The 19,292-nt window shown below is 32.0% G+C and overlaps 1 protein-coding gene across 1 annotated transcript; it reads left to right on the forward strand.

The window, feature by feature from the left end:
* Nucleotides 1-7,469: 7,469 nt before the first annotated feature.
* LOC130814070 (serine/threonine-protein phosphatase PP1 isozyme 2) lies at nt 7,470-13,360 on the forward strand. Its single transcript, XM_057680067.1, has 4 exons — nt 7,470-8,570; nt 10,194-10,753; nt 10,828-11,036; nt 12,873-13,360. The coding sequence occupies exons 1-3, from the start codon at nt 8,387-8,389 to the stop codon at nt 10,996-10,998; spliced, it is 915 nt and encodes a 304-aa protein (XP_057536050.1). The 5' UTR covers nt 7,470-8,386; the 3' UTR covers nt 10,999-11,036; nt 12,873-13,360.
* The last annotated feature ends 5,932 nt before the right edge of the window (nt 13,361-19,292 follow it).

Below are 19,292 nucleotides of genomic sequence, written 5' to 3' on the forward strand. Positions count from 1 at the left end.
TATAACCCTTAATTGTGATAACCAATCTGCGATTTACATTGCTAAAAATCCAGCATATCATGATAGGACAAAACACATCGCCATTGACTGCCACTTCACTAGGGAGAAAGTCCTTGAAGGCCTCCTACAATTATCATACCTTCCTACTACTCACCAGCTAGCAAACATTCTAACTAAGATCTTGCCTTCATACAAGTTTCATAACCTCTTGTGAAAATTAGGCATGGCTTCCATCCCTCCTAGTTTGAGAGGGGTGTTGAGGATACTACAGAGATCATCCCAAGGGTGCCAGTCAATCAAAGACAGCAGCAGGATCAGCTAAATGCATGAAGATCAAAGCTACTGGCACGTGCCACTTTTAGGAAATATATGTGCTGATGTGTCTATATTCTGTTATGAGTAGTGTCCTTGTATAAAGTTTGTTATAACTAACTTCTAGGAGGTTGTTCTTTCTGTTTTTTCCTTGCCTATATATACTCTTTGTTTAGTCCACATTATGTACGGATGAATATGCAATAAAAGAGTTCTTGATTGTGCATCTGTTTCTTTGTCTCTTGGTTTCTTTGTGCCAATTTTCACAAACTTTCAATTGCTTCAAACCTCCGTCTTCGTCACTTGTGAAGCCCTTGTTCCACCACCATCATTACTACCCTTGACCCCCTCCACACACACCCCCCCCCCCCCCCCCCCCCCCTTCTCAAACAAAAATGGTGGTTTTGTTTGTGACCCTGTAAAATATGTGATGGTCATTAAGGTTAGGGTTGAGTGGAGGGAGTCACAGGTAGGATCGCCAGCCAAAATTGAATGTTGGGGGTGGTTAAGTGGGTGAGTGTGGATGTGGGTGGTTGTGGCAATATTTGGTGGGGGGTGGCGTGGAATGTGGTAATGGAGACAATAGTTGTTGGGAGTCATTTTTGTTAATTTAATTTATTTATTTTAAAATATTTTATAACAGAAGAAGTAAAAAAATGAAAAATAAAAAGATGAGCTTTTTTTATAAAAAAAAAAGATTAAAGCTAAAAATTGATTTAACCAACTAAAAATTAACACATGTTATTCTTATTTTCCTAACTTTTTGATGATAGTCAAGCCCTCAAACTTGACGGTCAACTAAACTTTTCCGTTAAGTGTTATTCATTTGCAAAGAAATATATCACATTAGATAGTTTTTTGCAAAAAATTTGATTAGGTAGTTTTTGCAAAAGGTGTTATAAATTAGGTAGTTTTTATAATTTTTCCTTACTGATACTATGCTCTTTATGTGTTTTTATTAATGGGTTTGTTTTTAAAGTAAGCACACATGCTAACTCGGAAGAGTGCTAAAGGAGGAGCTAGGATTGAATATGAGATGGAGTAGAACACCATTTGAAAGCGCAAGCCTCAAAGAGGTTTAACAAAGAAAAACAAATGAAAATTATAATGCAAAATGAGAACACAAGTGTTTACGAGGTATCTTGAATACCTTCCCCTCAAATGTAGTTTATTATAATGAATTCAACAATTACAAGTATAATAAACTCCCTTATCTTGAGAACAACCTCTCAAGATCACAAATACTAAAGCAAAGTAAGAACACTCTCAAGTTTCTAACAATGCAATAGCCCTCTCAACAATATGTGTGGTTGTGGTGTGAGTTACTATGGGTGATGAATCCTATTTATAGGCAAGGCATTCATCACCCTTAGTATTTCCTCATAAATCACCATAAACCACAATTAACATCCAATTAACTATGACAATAAACATTACAATAAACAATAGAAGTAATGCACCACATAATTGCATAGCCATTTCACATTCTGACGAAATCAGAATCCTATGTAGCCTTCTGAACTTCCGCTCGACCCGAGCCACTACCTCGCTCGGTCGAGCGAGCTTCCAGAGAAGCTACTGACCTGATCTGCACATCTTGCTCGACAAGTTGCTCGACCGGTCGAGCGAGCCCTCACTCGATCGAGCGGCTGGTCGAGCCACACACAGCCTGTTCCTCTTCTTGTTGCTTCGATCAAACAACTCTCATCAACCGTTCCAAACCTTAAACCACTCATATTCGACACATCTTTATCGACCCTCTCTAAAGTACAAGACAAAGCATGTTCGACTATATGTTTAAAGTGAACGTCATCACTAAGATTATTGGCACTTGCTTTAACACCATTAATGTTAATTAAAACCTTTTCATTAGAGAGACTTTTATTTATTGAAGTTGTAAATTGAACTTTTAAGACTTTGTTCATAATTTTTCTTATTTTGGACAATTGAGACTTTTGTTTCATTTATGTATCCTGTGATGCATTTCATTGGTTTATTTCAAGTGTTTACTTGGGCGTTGGCTTACTTTAGTAACTCTTATACTTGTGTTGGCAAATTGAGCTTTCACTTTATTATTGCTAATTTCAAATTATCTTTGTTCTCATTATTTAAGGTTGTTACAATTTTTCTGAATTATTTGATTAAGGCAACACCTATTTTATGCTTTCATTCAATTGTCATTCACGTGTTTTCAGTTATTTTCAGTTATTTTAAAAGAAACACCTTGAGATAGTTACTCTAAACTTTTTAAAAGCTACGTTTATTAAAATTTATTATTTTTAGTTATTTTATTGCTTAATTTAGGTGAAATAGTTAATTTGAATAAATCAAAGTTTGAGTGTGTTTTAAGTTTTTTTTGTGTCATAAATAAAATTTGATTGTTATTGCAAATAAGAATTGAGTTGTTATAAAGTAAACTCCTCCCACCAATGATGACTTCGACCTTATTTGGCAAATGTTTTTTTGATCTAGCATGTTAGTTTGATTTTGAATATCAACTTGTTGGTTGATCAAACAACAAAAAATCTTATTTGATAAATAGTTGTAAAGACAAAATCTAAAACAAATTTTTAATATTGGGTATATCGGTAAATGGTTTTTTGCTAGCTTTTTAATTGATTTTTGATTTTTTGTCTAATTGATTTTTTGGTTGGTCTAATTGTCATAAAACTATTTTATAAATGACTTTAAACCAACTGAAAAGACTATTTTTAAGCCAAAATCAAATAACAACTATTAAGGAGTGTTTGATAGTTGCCTTTTACATTAGTTTTTGATTGACTTTTGAGTTTCACTTTTTTGTGGAAAAAAAAACTAGTTAACTTTTAAGTGAAAATAAAAAAATTACTTTGGTTTGTTTTTTTCATTGTCTTGTTGACTTGTTGGCTAACGTTTTCTCTATTTACTACCAATAGCTAACAATCAATATATAATATAATTTTACCAAATATTAACCTAAATAGTTAGTTATCCAACTAATTTAAAAGCTAATTAAAAAGCCAACAACCAATATTTTTTTCAAAATACTTCTTTAAGCTTTGATCATGATGTGAATGGGCTATAGCAATGGTGAAGAAACAAACACAACAATGATGCAAAAACGAACATAAAAACAGAGCACAACAATGGACAACCAAAACATAAGAATATATGAGGTATCTAATGATATCTCCCCCTCAAACAAAGTGTCTTATCATTAATATAAATAAGAATACATTAATGACTCACCTTACAAGCTTCAAGAACACACTCTCAAAGCGAAAGATTGAACCTTTAACTCAACCTCACACAAAATACATAAACAAGGATAAAGAGCTCTTATGATGTTAACCCTAGCTTTCAATCTTGTATATGCCTCTCTTTATACCCTAATAGTGTTCTAAGACTCCTTATATAGCCCTAAGACATATTAGAATAACCTAGGACAAAAGGGCTTAAAGCCCACAAAGAATCGCGTTCAAAACAAAAACCGCATGTTTCCCTCGCTGACTGCCGCTCAACTGAGCCTAGGATGCTCGACCTGTCGAGCTGCTTCCCTGAAGCTACTTCCTCCTTGCTGCATTAAGGCTCCCTGAGCCAAGCTTGCACGACCACTCGAGCAGACCTCGAGAGCTTCCTTTCTTGGTGTCTTGCTTTCACTAACCCACCCCAACTCATCATTATTCATCACTTGATCAAGAGACCCAAAGCATATGTGTTCGTAACCTGTAACGGCCTGGTTTAAGTGACTCGGAAATCCACTCTTCGGACTCTAGAGAAAAGTCTCCTCTAGGATCGTCAACGTTTCGTCGATAAAGAAATATAATTAAAATAGAAAACAGTACCAACGTGAAAGAGATAAGTCAGTGGAAGTTCTTAAGTACAACTCGAGAGCCTACTGGCCTCTAGATCAACTAAAGAAAATTTATGAAAGTGAAAAGAAACCAACACAATCTCTTGTTACATAATTCGGAGTTATATCTACTCATAATCTTAATACAAAAAGGAAACATAGTCTTGATGATTACGGTTCTAAGTTCAGCCCTCACTCCAGTCCTCACCTGCAATCAACCTACTAGTCATCGTGCGACAACACGTAGCAGGTTCCAAATAACAATCCAATACACGTCAGATACTTCATACAAATGTCAAACACGTTGAATACAAGCAATGTGTTTATCCTAGCATGCATAGGCTCTAATACATTCATTATTAGATAATTTCAACTTGTAACGTAGCCCGTCCTGTTCGGGTCGTTCAAGTATAAATCAAAATCCTTTTTGGAGGAATACGCTTGGGAGAGCTAATCCCAAGGCAACCACCGACCTAAGACGTTGCCCGTCCAGTACGGGTCGTCAGAGGTAAAGTATGCATACCCCCATGGTGACCGTAAAGATCCAAAACAGCCATGGGAACAATAATTGAAATAATCAAAACCATAACGTTAACCCCTTTGGGTAACATAATATAAACCAAAACGTTAACCCCTTTGGGTGACAAACACATAAATCCTCAACTTCCAAGTAACTTCATTCAAAATTATTTGAGTTGTCTAATCCTTAAGTGATTTACAATGCCTCGATTAGAAATGAATCAACACTACTTGCACAACCACATAAACAGTATGGTCTAAGCGTGTACCTTTAAGCGTTACAACCAAACGATTTTTAAGCACGACAGAAATTTCACCCTCTTATGAATCGAGGTCCTAAATAACACACACAAAATGATCACGTATTAGAACGTGTTTACACATTTAATCCACTCCATACTACTAAGATATTACTAAGACTTGATAATTCTAAATGTTTTCATCAAATTCCCAATAGTTCCAAACTTTAAATTTTAACCAGAAACTTAAATGGTCAATTCGGACAGTTTAGAAAATTCAAATAGAAAATCTGACTTCTCCACTACGTCCGGAACGCGTCAATTACCTTGGGTACCAAATTTCATAATTTCTAACATCCAATTACTATTTTTAATTATTTTAAGCGTTTAACGAGTTTTTTTAACGCATCGGGTACATAAAACAACAACGGAACACGACTAACGTTTCCGGATCGGCGCCAATACCGAGGCAGAAACTGCTGCTGCTCGAAAAAAAATCCTATTATTTTATTATTCTTATTATATATATATATATTATTCAAATTATTAACCCTTTTAATCTCTTGACCAAAATAAATCTAACAAGACCAAATTCACAACTACTAAGATAAAACAAACAAGACCAATTTTTCTATCACTCAACCACTTTATATTTCCACACATATATTAATACACAAAACCCCATCGACAAAGCATAAAAGCCATCAAATAAAAAGAAACATGCCTATCCACAAGATCCTTCAAGAAACTTAAAATTTCATAAATTATGATAATTAAATTAAATACTTAATCCTCTTAACAAATTAAAATTTTATAGAGAATCATAAACCAAATCACTCTTTTAAATCAAGACATATATATAAACACAATCTTTCAAGCAAATCAAATTTTGCTAAAGGATTTATAAATTATTGGATGACTACATTACTTGATCCATGCCATTTAAATTTCTTCTAACAAATTGAAATTTTGTTAGAGAAATGTAAATCATAAAAGAAATTTATTTAAATATCAATATCAACTTAATTCTTATAACGAATTTAAACTTTGTTAAAGGATATAAATCAAGAAAGGTATTTATTTTTTTATTTTTTTTAAAATTTTTTTTATGAAAGAAACATAACTTAATCCTTTTAACAAATTAAAGTTTATTAAAGGATTATTAGAGAAAATTACTTATGAGAGGAGTTACAAGACTCCTCCCCTACTCCAAGACAACCCGGCCACCCCTTTCCCTTCCCCTAATTTTTATTTTTAATTAATTAATTAATTAATTAAGTAATTGTCTTTTTTTTTTGTTAAAACAGAAAAAGAAACGCTACGTGATAACAACGTACGCGATAAAATGCGTTACCGTTAAAATTTAACTTACTTTATTTTTTATAATTATCTATGTAAATAATATAATTTAATAATATTTATTTATTTTATTTTATTATATTTTTCTTTTTAAATCCGATAAATTACGGGGTGTTACATAACCCACAACTCTCTCATCTTTACTCTCGATAGTGCAAGATAGAGCGTGTTTGATCAAGTAATCGAACCCATCATTAACCTCATGGGAATTGGGTCTTAACTCAACAAATCAACTTTTTCTATAATAAACAATCAATTATCATACATATTTATAGACACCAAAATCTTATAGCTAGTAGAACAACCAACAAATAAAGTGAATATGAAAATTGAGTTTTATTTGAACACTTTTTCGAGATAAGATTTTGAATTCTATTCTCAACCAACCATATACCAATAAAAACATCACAAATTCTTAAATGAGATGGTGACAATCTTTATGGCCTGACCCAATATACACTTACATTCTTAAAGTTATACTTTATAATTCTAAATTGATCAATTAAATTGATCAATTAGATAATATAGATTGATTATCACAAATTGTTGTGAGAGACCGTCTTTTAAAGAGACGGTCTCAATTGGGGTTGCTCATTATCAATTTATTATCATCATACCAGTGTATCATGCCCATAAAAAACTATGAGCAAGGTCTGGAGAGGGAAGGAAGACAGTAACTCATACCCATAAAGGATAGCGCAAACAAAGAGTCCCTCAACTCTAGATTTTTTAAAAATATAAAAACTGAAAATGTAATGTGACTGCACGCTTACTCGGTAGGGCTTTTGGATACCTCAAATAGGCATTTAGGATACGTCAAATAGGGGTTCACAATATGTCAAGTAGGTGTTTTTAACATGTTGAAGTTGTCAATCAGGTGTTTTTAACATGTTGAAGTTGTCAAGTAGATGTTATGTGCTGTAGGTGTTTAGATTATTTGCTGTAAGGGTCTAGGTTATGTGTTGTAGATGTTTAGGTTATTTGCTATAGGTATTTTTGTTATGTTCTGTAGGTAATTTTGTTATGTGATGCAGATGTTTAAGTTATTTGTTATAAGTCAGTATTTATGTTATGTGTTATAGGAATTTATATTATGTGTTGTAGGTGTTAAGGTTATTTGATGTAGGATTTTATATTATGTGTTGTAAGTGTTTATATGTCTACTTCAGTATGCAAAAATACTTACTATAACTAGTTTAAAATGCCTATTTCAATATGCAAAAATACCTACTAAAACTAGTTTAATGCCTAATAAAACTAGTTCAAAATACCTACTAAAAATTATAGCAGGTGTTTTGTAAAATGTGTGCGCGTAATAAGTGTTTTTGTAAATTTTGTTGGGCTTTGAGAAATGTCTTTAAAAAAAGACAATCTCTCAAGAAATATACTAATATTGATTATATGAGTCGTCTCATAATGAGACGGTTTCATACAAGAATTCTACCGACGGGTCAAATGCTAAACAGAATTTTCGCCGCCAGCTATATTGGGGAAGAGGACCCAAATTAACTAATTGAACACGAATTTAATGATTTTAGATAAGTTCAATTCAATGAAATGGTGTTTCCGATAATAAAAAAGTAAAAATAAAAACACCAAAAACCCTAAAAAACGGCCGAAGTTTAAATTAAAATCCATCCGACGAATATCGACATTACATTACAATTTACAGCCAAAACCACCCTTTCTTCTTCATCTTCTCTTTTTTTTTTTTTTTTTTTTCCCTCTTAATTTTTTCTGCAGCAAAAGAGAGAAAATTAGGTATAGAGCGAAAAATCAACCCCACTTTCATTAATCTAATGATTTTTTTTCGTCATTAATTAATTTCAATATTTCCATTGTTTTCAATTAACAAACCCGGAAATCACCCTCCAAGCCTCCACCCACTCATTTTGAATGCAATTTTTTTTTTTATCAAATTCATATTGCTAACAATATAGCACCATAAAGTTGATCCATTTAAGCAATCTACATAAAGATTATCTGTCTTTTCCCCAATTTTTTCATCTTGGTAGGCGAAATTTATGGTTTTTTTTTTTTAATTAAATTCATAAAATTTCTTTGTTGGATTTTTGGGAAACGTTTTGTGACGGAAAAAGACCCGAGAAAATAGAGTGAAAGATCAATGGAAACAGCTGTTTTAGATGATATAATAAACAGGCTATTGGAGTTTCGGAATGGTAGACCAGGAACTGCTAGACAGGTTCAGCTTTCTGAGTCAGAGATCCGCCAACTTTGTGCTGCTTCTAAGGATGTTTTCTTGCAACAACCTGTTCTTTTGGAACTTGAAGCACCCATTAAGATCTGCGGTAAAATTATATATTAGTTTCAGCTTTTAATTTATCATGGTTTATTCAAATTCATAATTGTGGTGGTTTTTTTGAACTTTTTATGGTTTGGGCTCTATTGGATTGATATATATATATATATATATATATATATATATATATATATATATATATATATATATATATATATATATATATATATATATATATATATATATATATATATATATATATATATATTAAAGACTGTTTTTGCCTGTGTGATTGAGTGTTCTTATTTTTTGGGTTATTATTAGGAAGTTTTGCATGGTGATTGGTGGGATTGGATAATGTGAAAGAGTTAATGAAACATTCTAAGGGTAGTTTGATTTGTCTTGGAGTAATTTGCAAAGAAACACCTTATAAACCAGTTTTTTTAAAAAAAAACGCCTTTTAAAATTTTTTTTGTAAAAAAAAACCTTTTAAGAGACTTTTTATTAAAAAAACACCTTAAATCAATTTCCGGTGATTTTTATCAACTTTCAGGCGTTGACTATGCCATTTGTCAACTTTCAGGTGTTGACTTTTGAGCTCAAATGGCATAGTCAACGCCTTGAAAGTTGACAAAAGTCACCGGAAACTGATTTAAGGTGTTTTTTTAATAAAAAGTCTTAAAAGGTGTTTTTTTTTTAAAAAAAATTTTAAAAGGTGTTTTTTAAAAAAAACTGATTTTATAAGGTGTTTCTTTGCAAATTTTCCTTTGTCTTGTGATGATGGTTAGCGGAGTGATTATTTGCTAAGCCAATGTAATTATTTGATCATTTCAATGCTTTATTCTTTTGGGTTTGTGTGGGAGCTAATGTAATCAACTATGATGATGTATGCGCTGTAGTTATAGATTGGTGATTATGGTCAATTCATCCTTTGGCTTCAACAGAAAGCATAACTAAATAATCAATGGTAATTAGTTTAGGGGGGGGGGTGGTGGGGGGTGGGGTGGGGGTGCTCATTACCTAGCAAAGGACTTATGTTTAGTTCATGATTTATAATGAGATATAGGTGCAATGAAATAGTTGCTGATTGCATTGTTGTAGTAATTTAGTGTTTGACTTCGGACATGATGGTGCTTATAAGAGGGTGCTCGAGCTTGAGGGGAGATGTTTTTGTGGTATTTCTGTGTGAATTTGCGCATTTGTATTAGAAATGATTGATCTTCATATTTATAGTATATAATTTGTTGAGGGAAATCTTCTTTTTATAGTATGAGAAATGAGGATGATATCTTTACTGTCTCATTTTGTTTGCTAAAGTTCAAAATTTACTTCTTTCCCCCCTTGGTAGCACTTTTTGCGGAATTTGAGAAGTTTTGATTTGCATTCACTCCGTCTCTCTCCAGATTTTGTTATTGAGCGTGCAACTGTGTACTTGAGTGTGTGATTGATGTATGATCATTAGGATTAGGACAAGGTCATTTAAAGTTGCTATATTACTACCTTTGGCATTGAGAAGATTGTACTATCCTGTTATGATTGATTCTATGGTCAGTCATATTTCATTTCTTATATGGCTATGCTGTTTGAGGTGATTGATTACTCGGTTCTTTTATGGGATGCATTGTTGTATGCTCTAGGATCTGACTTATTTATTGTGTTTTCTTAACTTTAGGTGATATCCATGGCCAATATGGGGACTTATTGAGACTTTTTGAATATGGGGGCTTTCCTCCTGAAGCTAATTACTTGTTTCTAGGAGACTATGTGGATCGGGGGAAGCAGAGTTTAGAAACAATTTGTCTTTTGCTTGCGTACAAAATTAAATATCCTGAAAATTTCTTTCTTTTACGAGGGAACCATGAATGTGCGTCCATTAATAGGATCTATGGATTTTATGATGAATGCAAACGCCGATTCAATGTGAGACTTTGGAAGATTTTTACCGACTGTTTTAATTGTCTTCCCGTGGCTGCTGTTATTGATGACAAAATATTGTGCATGCATGGTGGTCTTTCTCCTGATTTGACCAATGTGGATCAAATAAAGAGTATAACTCGTCCAACCGACGTTCCAGAATCTGGTTTACTATGTGATTTATTGTGGTCAGACCCTTCTAGAGAGGTCAAAGGTTGGGGAATGAATGATCGGGGAGTCTCGTTCACCTTTGGTGCTGATAAAGTGGCAGAATTCCTAATGAAGAATGACATGGACCTAATTTGTCGTGCACATCAGGTTTTTTATGTGTCCTTTTTTCATTTTGCTTCTCCGCTTTGACTTTTGTAGCTTATCCCTGTGCTTCTCTTCAGGTTGTGGAAGATGGTTATGAATTTTTTGCTGATAGACAGCTTGTTACAATTTTTTCCGCTCCAAATTACTGTGGTGAATTTGACAATGCCGGTGCAATGATGAGCGTGGATGAGAGTTTGATGTGCTCGTTTCAAATCTTGAAGCCCTCAGAGAAAAAAAGATTTCTTTGATCAAAGTTTTGATGATGTAGTTCTCATTCTTTGCTCAGGTTGGCAGCCTCATTAGTTTCTCTTTTTCTCTTGACATGTTTGTAAATATAATGTCAGAACATCATTTAGTCCAGAAATGACCTCATGGAATGGCACTTCAAGAATGCATTATAATGTGGAAGCTCTTTAGCGGTTTAGCCTCCAATTTTGACTGCATAAAGCAACTCTTTTGCTCTTACTTTTGAACCTTTAGAGATTGTAATTTTGCCATTCCATGGACTTTTCATCATAAAAAGCTGTCATTGCTCCTACTTTGTGGGGAAAAAATGATAAAAGAAAGCACTTATTTGCTGTTAACACTCATCCTCTTTTTCTTTGTCAATATGAAGCTTCCTTTCTTTAACACATACATTATGATCACTCATCAGTAATACGACGCTTTTCGGATTTTGCTACACTTCTTTTCACACAGAACTGTAGCACTCTAAAATGTAAAAGGTACACATTCTCAATGCACGTTCTCTTGTGTATCGCATGATTGGAACGGGAATTGAGGATTGATTTACCAGTACAACATAATTATAGATTATCCAATATTATTTTTGCTGCACTCATGAACCCTTTGCTAAAAGCAATTACCCGATTATCACTTTCTTTACCTGGTTCAACATAATTCTAATATATTGTTATTTATACATGGAGTTAGGAATCTAGCTGAACTTGGAAGTACAACAGTTTCAAAGCCTTAATTGTAAATATGAGGTTAATTACATGAAAGAAAAACATTAATTGGGATATCGTTGGTAAACAATATTTTACCTAATTCAACTCTATCTTAACACTAATCCACAACTTAGAAAATCAATTTGAGTGATCATTCACACATATTCTCTTCTATTCATTTCTATCCCATTTCCATGTATTTTTGCAAATCATATCTTTTCATGTCATTCTTCAGTCTCATTATCAAGTCATCTTTAGCCTACTTTTTCTCTTTCAAGAACCCGAAAGTAACCTTTCACTATTATCACTATCTAGTCTTCTTTGCACATGACCAAAAAAATGTAAACAGTTTTCTCTCATTGTCTTCAATATTTGCAACTTAGAACCTTTATGGAACTGTGATTGTAATTTTAGGTTGTATTGACGAGTATGTATATTGTGTATGAGCATTCATGTAATATTCTATGTGAATGTCCATGCTAGTGAGCAGGCGATGGAAATAGCTAGAGCTTGTATTATTTAATGGCCTTGACTTGTGGTGTATCTTGTAAACTTACAAAGAAATTCTCTACTTTTACTGCTCAAATCAATATCTGGTCTAGTATGAACTGAGTTTGAAGGCTTAGAGACATGCTCTTGTGGCCTATGCAAAGTGAGGTTCCAAATGACCAGTTGGAGGCTTGGAGCCTAGAGGTCATGAATAACGATTTTGCTCACATAACATGCCCCCTCACACAAGAGCCCATTGGGCTCGAAGTGTAGATGCGTACAAACACTAAATATTCCACTTAAATGAGGGGTGGTTAAGGTTCGAACCCGTGACCTCTTGTCACGCTGGCTTTTAATACCATGTCAAAGAACCAACTCACCCAAAAGTTTAAGCTGATAGTTGAGGATCCAAGATATGTTATACTCTAACAATTGGTGATAATTAGAGGTTTATCAATTGCACACAAGATTGTAGTTTTGTGTTTGTATTTGGTAGTTGGCATCTTATACCCGTGACATCTTTTGAAGTTCTTTTTTTTTTTGATCCAGCATGAGTCACATTCACATTTGTTGATGTTTAAATTTTTTTTTCTTTTTGTCGCAGAATTTTGACATTTGGTATTTCTCTGTATTGCATTCGAATGAAGTTATGTCTTTGTCTTCTGATGCTTGTTGTTGTACAGGGCAATCCTCTTTCTGGGCGGTTTTACCTTATTGAAGCAGTAACGAAGTTTCAAGACTGTAAGTCGATATTTCCAGTCATAATAATCATCTTTTCTCGCTCAATTTTGTCGGGGCAACTCAACTGTTGAAGATGTCGAGTCGAAGGAGTGATTTATTTTGTTGAACTGAGAAGTTTTGAATTGTGGTTGACGGATGATGCCATTTTTATCTGGAAATACAAATGATCAAAAGCCTAACTACTACTATGTCTATGCATTGGAAAAATGATTTATTTTTAAATGAATGGTAATTGTATTATCATTTGTTTTTGTGTGCAAATGTCACGGAAGGATTTATATTTGTAATTTGTCTCTTCCTTTTTAGCTTTTAGGAAAAAAAATGTTTTCATCATAGGATGGGCTTTCCACTGAATTTCCAAATGCGTTGAATCAGCTATGATTAAATGATATTTCATAAAAATCAATTTCACGTTCAACTTGATCATGAACGGCATTGGCATTGGTTTGTACTTTTATCTTTACAAACTTCTTCCCAGAATTGTTGTGTGACACGTTTTTACTCAAAGATGCGTTTGATACATGAGTTAAATAGCTTATCTTATACACATTATGAGAACATAGGCTTCTTGTTTGAGGTTGTCTTATCGATTGATGGTCTTTTAAAAGAATTTTTATTTTTTTCAAAAAAAAATAATTTAATTTGGGGTCTTAAAATTTGTATTGTACATGTATGAATTTTTTTGTTGAAAACGAAGCAAAAAAGCCATAGTTGTGTGCATAGAATATATAGGAAGTGTTTGGTTTATGGCTTTTGGCTTAACTTTTTGGTTGGCTTTTAACTTTTGACTTGTTGATTGGTCAAACAGCCAAAAAAAAGTATTTGATAAATGGCTTTTAAAGCAGCTGAAAAGCTAGCTTTTAAGCAAAAATTAAAAAGTTGTTCCAGCTAGTTTTTTTGGTTGGCTTTTGGCTTATTGACCCACTTTTTCTTTAATAAACAACCAACAATCACTACTCAAATTTACCAAACATCTTCACAAACAGCAGACTGCTTCAGTTAATTTAAAAGTCAACAAAAACAGTCAACATTTCTAGTTGGTCAAACAAGCCAACCGCCAATATCTAATAACCAATTGCCAAACACCTCTATAATCAATTTTTAGTGTATATGTCTTTTGATTGTAGCTTTAAAATAGAATTATTGATAAAAATTAGGAAAAACTATTGAGAATAATTCCTAATTTATACATTTTTCTGTGAATAACTTCTACTTTTGATTATTTATGAAAAATCCGAACTTTTCACCTTAGTTGCTCACAATACCCTCCCCAAAATTGTGATCGACTACAACAGGTCGAAAAGTTGAGTTTAATGTCTTCACCAAAATAACCTTCTTCAACATTCAATTCCATGCCAATTTGAATTACATCCCAATTCATTTCACCCCAAAAATTTCAAGATTCATCCTAAAACCCCCAATTTGCATTTTTCTAATTCTAGCGTTTATTATTTCACCCTCAAATTCAAAGAAGGAAGGTTGAATTTGGTTGTTTTTGTTGTTGTTCTTCGTAAAATGGTAAGCTGCTATTCTCATGGAGGTTTTGGTATTATTATTTGCGAATTTCTGGTTAAATGTGCGAATTTCTGCTATTTTAAATATGCAAATTTTTGTTTAATTTTCGAATGTAATCCCCAAATTTTTCGAATTTATGTTGTCCTTCATCATAATTAAGAAATGGTGTTGTTCTTTTAGCCTTGTGTATGTTGCTGTTCTTCATCATTATTTTCAAGTTTGGGTTCATCGTTTCTCAAATGAGAATTCATTTTTGCAAAAAAAAAAAAAGAAAAAAAAGAATTGAATTTTCTCTCTCCTAAATTTGGGTTTAATAATGGAGAAATGGAGTAAGAAGGAGGAAGAAAATAGCAGCAATAAGAAGAAAGAGAACATGTTAGAAACAACTCTATCACCTGCTATAGCCAGTCACATATTCGAAGAGGTGCTGTGAGCAAATAAGGTGAAAAGTTCAGATTATTCATGAATAATCAAAAGGAGGGATTATTCACAGAAAAATATAAAAAATAGGAATTTTTCTCAATAATTTTCTTAAAAATTAAGTATTATAATTAAATTTGACAAAGTTTACACATAATTTGGTTTATTGTCATGTTTACTCTTATATTTATGTAATTGGGGTCAACAATCATGTTATGAACATTTGATGAAGGAAAATATGTGTTGGAGACTTGAGTGTGTTTTTGGAGGTCCAAATGTTCGGGGTTGTTGGACCGAATAACTTTATTCAATTTTCATCAATATTTAGTATGAGTTTGTGTCATAATATGTTGAATTTAATTAGTAATACTGAATTTTAATACCATGAGACTGTATTATAAATTAAGTTTAAGTTAGCCAATATGCTGAGACTTGAGAAAAAGAATTTATATAGACACGATTAATGGAACTATCGGTTTTCAATCTAGCAACCATGTGAGCTAGAGAGCTACCATTTCTACAAAAAAAACTAAGATTAAATTTAACAACCGATTCTAATAACGAGAAAAATATATATACTGTATATTTTAATAAAATAATTATTTTGGATAACAAAAAACCTTACTAAAATATTTAAACTAATTTAACTTTAGAATTATACTAAAATATATTTTGGATGGTTTCTTCCATTAAATAAAATAAAACAACTATTCATAAATTAATTAAGCTTATTTTCAATTGATTCAAATTATTTGATTTGATTTTAGTTTTAACCTAATTAAAATTTAACCTAATTCAAACATCACTTAATAAACTAAATTAATATTTTTTAAAAAAAACTAATTTTTTACTTGCACATCAAATATTAACTCTAAAATTATACTCCCTCTAATTTAATATTCAAATTAATTTAACTATTTTTTTATTAAATTGTATGATATGATTTAAATAATTTAATATTAATATTCAAATTAATTTAACCAATTATTTTCTAAATCAGGTAAATTTTAATAAATGTATAACTCATGTTATTTTTAATTTTATTTATATCATTATATGTAAAAAAATTTCTAGTTAATTATTTTAAAAAAATATTCAAATTATTTATTTTATAAAGATAGAAAATTTATGATATATAGTAAATTCTAATCAATAACCGGATCTAAGCAATAATCATTCAATTTATTTTGTTTTTAAAATGATAAATTAATCAATTTAATTAATCTTTGAAATAACTAAAAATGACAGGTTAACACCATAAGAAAATGGTAAATCGGGTTTGTAACTTGTCCTGTCAAGTATAAATGTGTTGTGTTTCGTCCTTTTAAAGGGGACATTCTTGAAGCTGTTGTAACAATGGTTAACAATGGGGTTGTTTACTGAAGCATAAGTGATAGCAGTAGATGGCTTATTTTAAATGCTGCGGTTTTGAACCGCAGCATAAAAATACATTATATGCTACGGTTCTCCTTTGATTAATTGCCGCACTTCACACATGGGTAATAAAAACCAACTCTCCCCGTCCTAACTTGATGTTCAACGGCAATACTACAACATTCTAATGCGCCATCAATAAATACTGACGATTCAATGCTTCCATACATCCAAGAACAATCTTTTGTCATCCTAAATGTGATAAATTAATTCAAAACAAAATTAATACACATATATACTTATTTATACCAAACATATTTAATATATACTTATTTATACCAAATATATTAACCCTAAATATATATACTAATTCTATATAAGCACTACATTGTGTTCTAAAATAAAATCACTTAGAATAATTAACATTGTATACTTCATACTCTAATTCTATATAACCAAACATATATTTTATACTTCATACTTCAATATAAGCACTACATTATAATAAAATTATATTCAAAATATAAATAATAAAATAAAATCATTTAACCCTAAAAATATGTATATTCTAATTCTAATAATTAAAAATATATGTCCAACAACAAACCACATTTTTAACAAAATACACATAAATCAAAATAATTAATAAATTAATAACATAACTTTAAATAATATCAAACTCATATACAAAATATATAAATAATAATGTAAAACTCTCTAAACCCTAAAAATTTGAAAAAAAATAAAAATTGGTATCAAAAGAATTACCTTGTGTATCTAGATGAAGAATAGTTACAATGTGACTTACAACGACATAACAAAAACAAAATTAGTAAGTAGAACCATTTTTTCAAAAAAAAAGTTAAAAAAAAAATCAAAAAACCAAAACCATCATGAAATGGACATTACCTTAATAGTCTCGTGGGTTTGGAGGCAAATTCGATGAAGGATAGTAGGAAGAAGCAAATTTCAAACAATTTCGTGGGTGGGTTTTTAAGAAATTTCATGGGTTTGAAATAGTAGCACGAAGAAAAAGAAGAAGAACAAGAACAAGACCGTCGTGGGTTTTGTGGGTTTTTGAAAGAAGCAACAGTGGTATGGGAATAAAAAAGTAGCAGTCGTATAGGTTTCAAATGTTGAAGAAGAAGAAGGAAGCAACAGTCGCGAATGAAACAGTCTTAGGAATGAAAATACTCATGAAACTGTATATGAGGGACACTTTTTAAAAAAAAAATAAAAATCACATTATATGTTGCGGTTTTCCCTGAACCGCAGCATATAATGTATTTTTTTATTTTTCCCTATTTTTCATTTTACTTTATGTTGCGTCTTCAAAAAACCGTAGCGTATGTGACGCAGCAAATAAGTTTTTTCCACTAGTGTCACTTAAATGTTGAGGATGCTTTTCTTTAAGGATAAAGTAGTGAGCATTTTATTCCTGATGATACATCTGCAAATCATTTATACGATCATATCTACAGTTGCTCGAATTTTATTCCTGATTTTCTTTTTCCTTACGCTCCAAAAGGATAAAGTGGAAGACAAATTTCCGTTCAGGTCCGAGTTTGATTTTTCTCCTCTTCTATGGCATGAAGGTCATAAGTTCCCTTTTAGATTGTTAGTGTTGTACCATATAAAGCCCCTTTTTTTCTTAAAGCTAAGACACTACCTTCCCACCTATAAGTTTATTTCAAACAATTTTCTTGGTTCCTATTAATAGGTAACAGGAAGAATGTAATGAACCAGAACTGTGAACAAGAAAAAGATGAGATTAGAAGAAGAATGAGAGAAAATTAGCAGAGATGGAGAATATGAGAGGGAGAATGTAGTGTATATTCATTTCATGCCTTTAACTAATTATTACACCATCATATATATTTCTAGCCTAACAAACCTGATGCTAATTGTTAGTTCAGTTACTAAATATTCTCTTCTAGAATTCTCTTATATTCTCTGGTATATTTACACAATTTTTCTTCTTTTCCCTTATGCCTGTGGTCATTATGTAATGGACTGGAAACTCCATTGTAGCAGAAAATTAGAGCATAAAGAGAATATTAACTAATTACAGGGAAATACTATGAAATGTAAAGTGTATACTGAGATGTAAAGGAATATTGTATTACTTTAACTCAAGCATTTGAGAGGCTTGCAACTCTTAAAATGAGTAAAAGACTAACATGAAATGCATATCAAATTTCTTGTCATTTCTCGTTTTCCCTCTTGCTTACTAATACTTGTTATCTTTACGCTAGAAAGGTCGTCTTCTAGAATATACTTCATAACTAACTAATATAAAAATACCCATGCAACCCCATATTCAATACATAACACATTACAAATAGACCACACAGAGGCTATAACAGGCATTAGATACACACTGTTGTTCTTCTTCCATGTTCAATGAATGTGCTTAGCTAGAATTTCTAGTGTTAATAATATCTTTGGAAATAAGAAGTGGATTCACATTTTGAAATCTTGAATCGACATGTAATTCTACAACCCATGTTGATCTTGGGATACTCGATCCAAAATCTGAATCATCCCTGAGTCTTGTTCTATCGTGGTCACCCAGTCCTTGTCCGGAAGTCCGGGATTCTGCTACTTTTACATTTTCCATATATGATGTTGTAGTACTTGTGATGTTTTTCTTTCAGGATCCTAGTAATGAGAGTTAGTTACTGCTTACTGTTAGATAGTCCCCTGTTGATTTCATCCTATATAATTCCCCTTTTTCTTAAAGTCAAGGAACCAACACTTATTGCACATCCAAGTTCATTTCATGTAGCTTCCTTTGTATTTGGCAGAATTTTGATCTGAGGATGTGATCTCAGAGCTCTAAACAGGTCGCTTAAATAGACACCTGACTTTCAGTCTTTAATATTGACTCTTTATCATGGTGCATGAGAGTGTTGGGAAATGACAGTTTGGAAATACAGGGCTATTATCACAGATGATATAGGAAACATCTGAAGTCTCAATTAAGGCCTTTCCTAGTATGCAGTGGTGGATTTAGGATATGTGTTTAATGGGGCCATAATGCAAATATAAAA

This window comes from Amaranthus tricolor, chromosome 5 (assembly GCF_026212465.1).
Source record: "Amaranthus tricolor cultivar Red isolate AtriRed21 chromosome 5, ASM2621246v1, whole genome shotgun sequence".
NCBI classification, from domain to species: domain Eukaryota; kingdom Viridiplantae; phylum Streptophyta; class Magnoliopsida; order Caryophyllales; family Amaranthaceae; genus Amaranthus; species Amaranthus tricolor.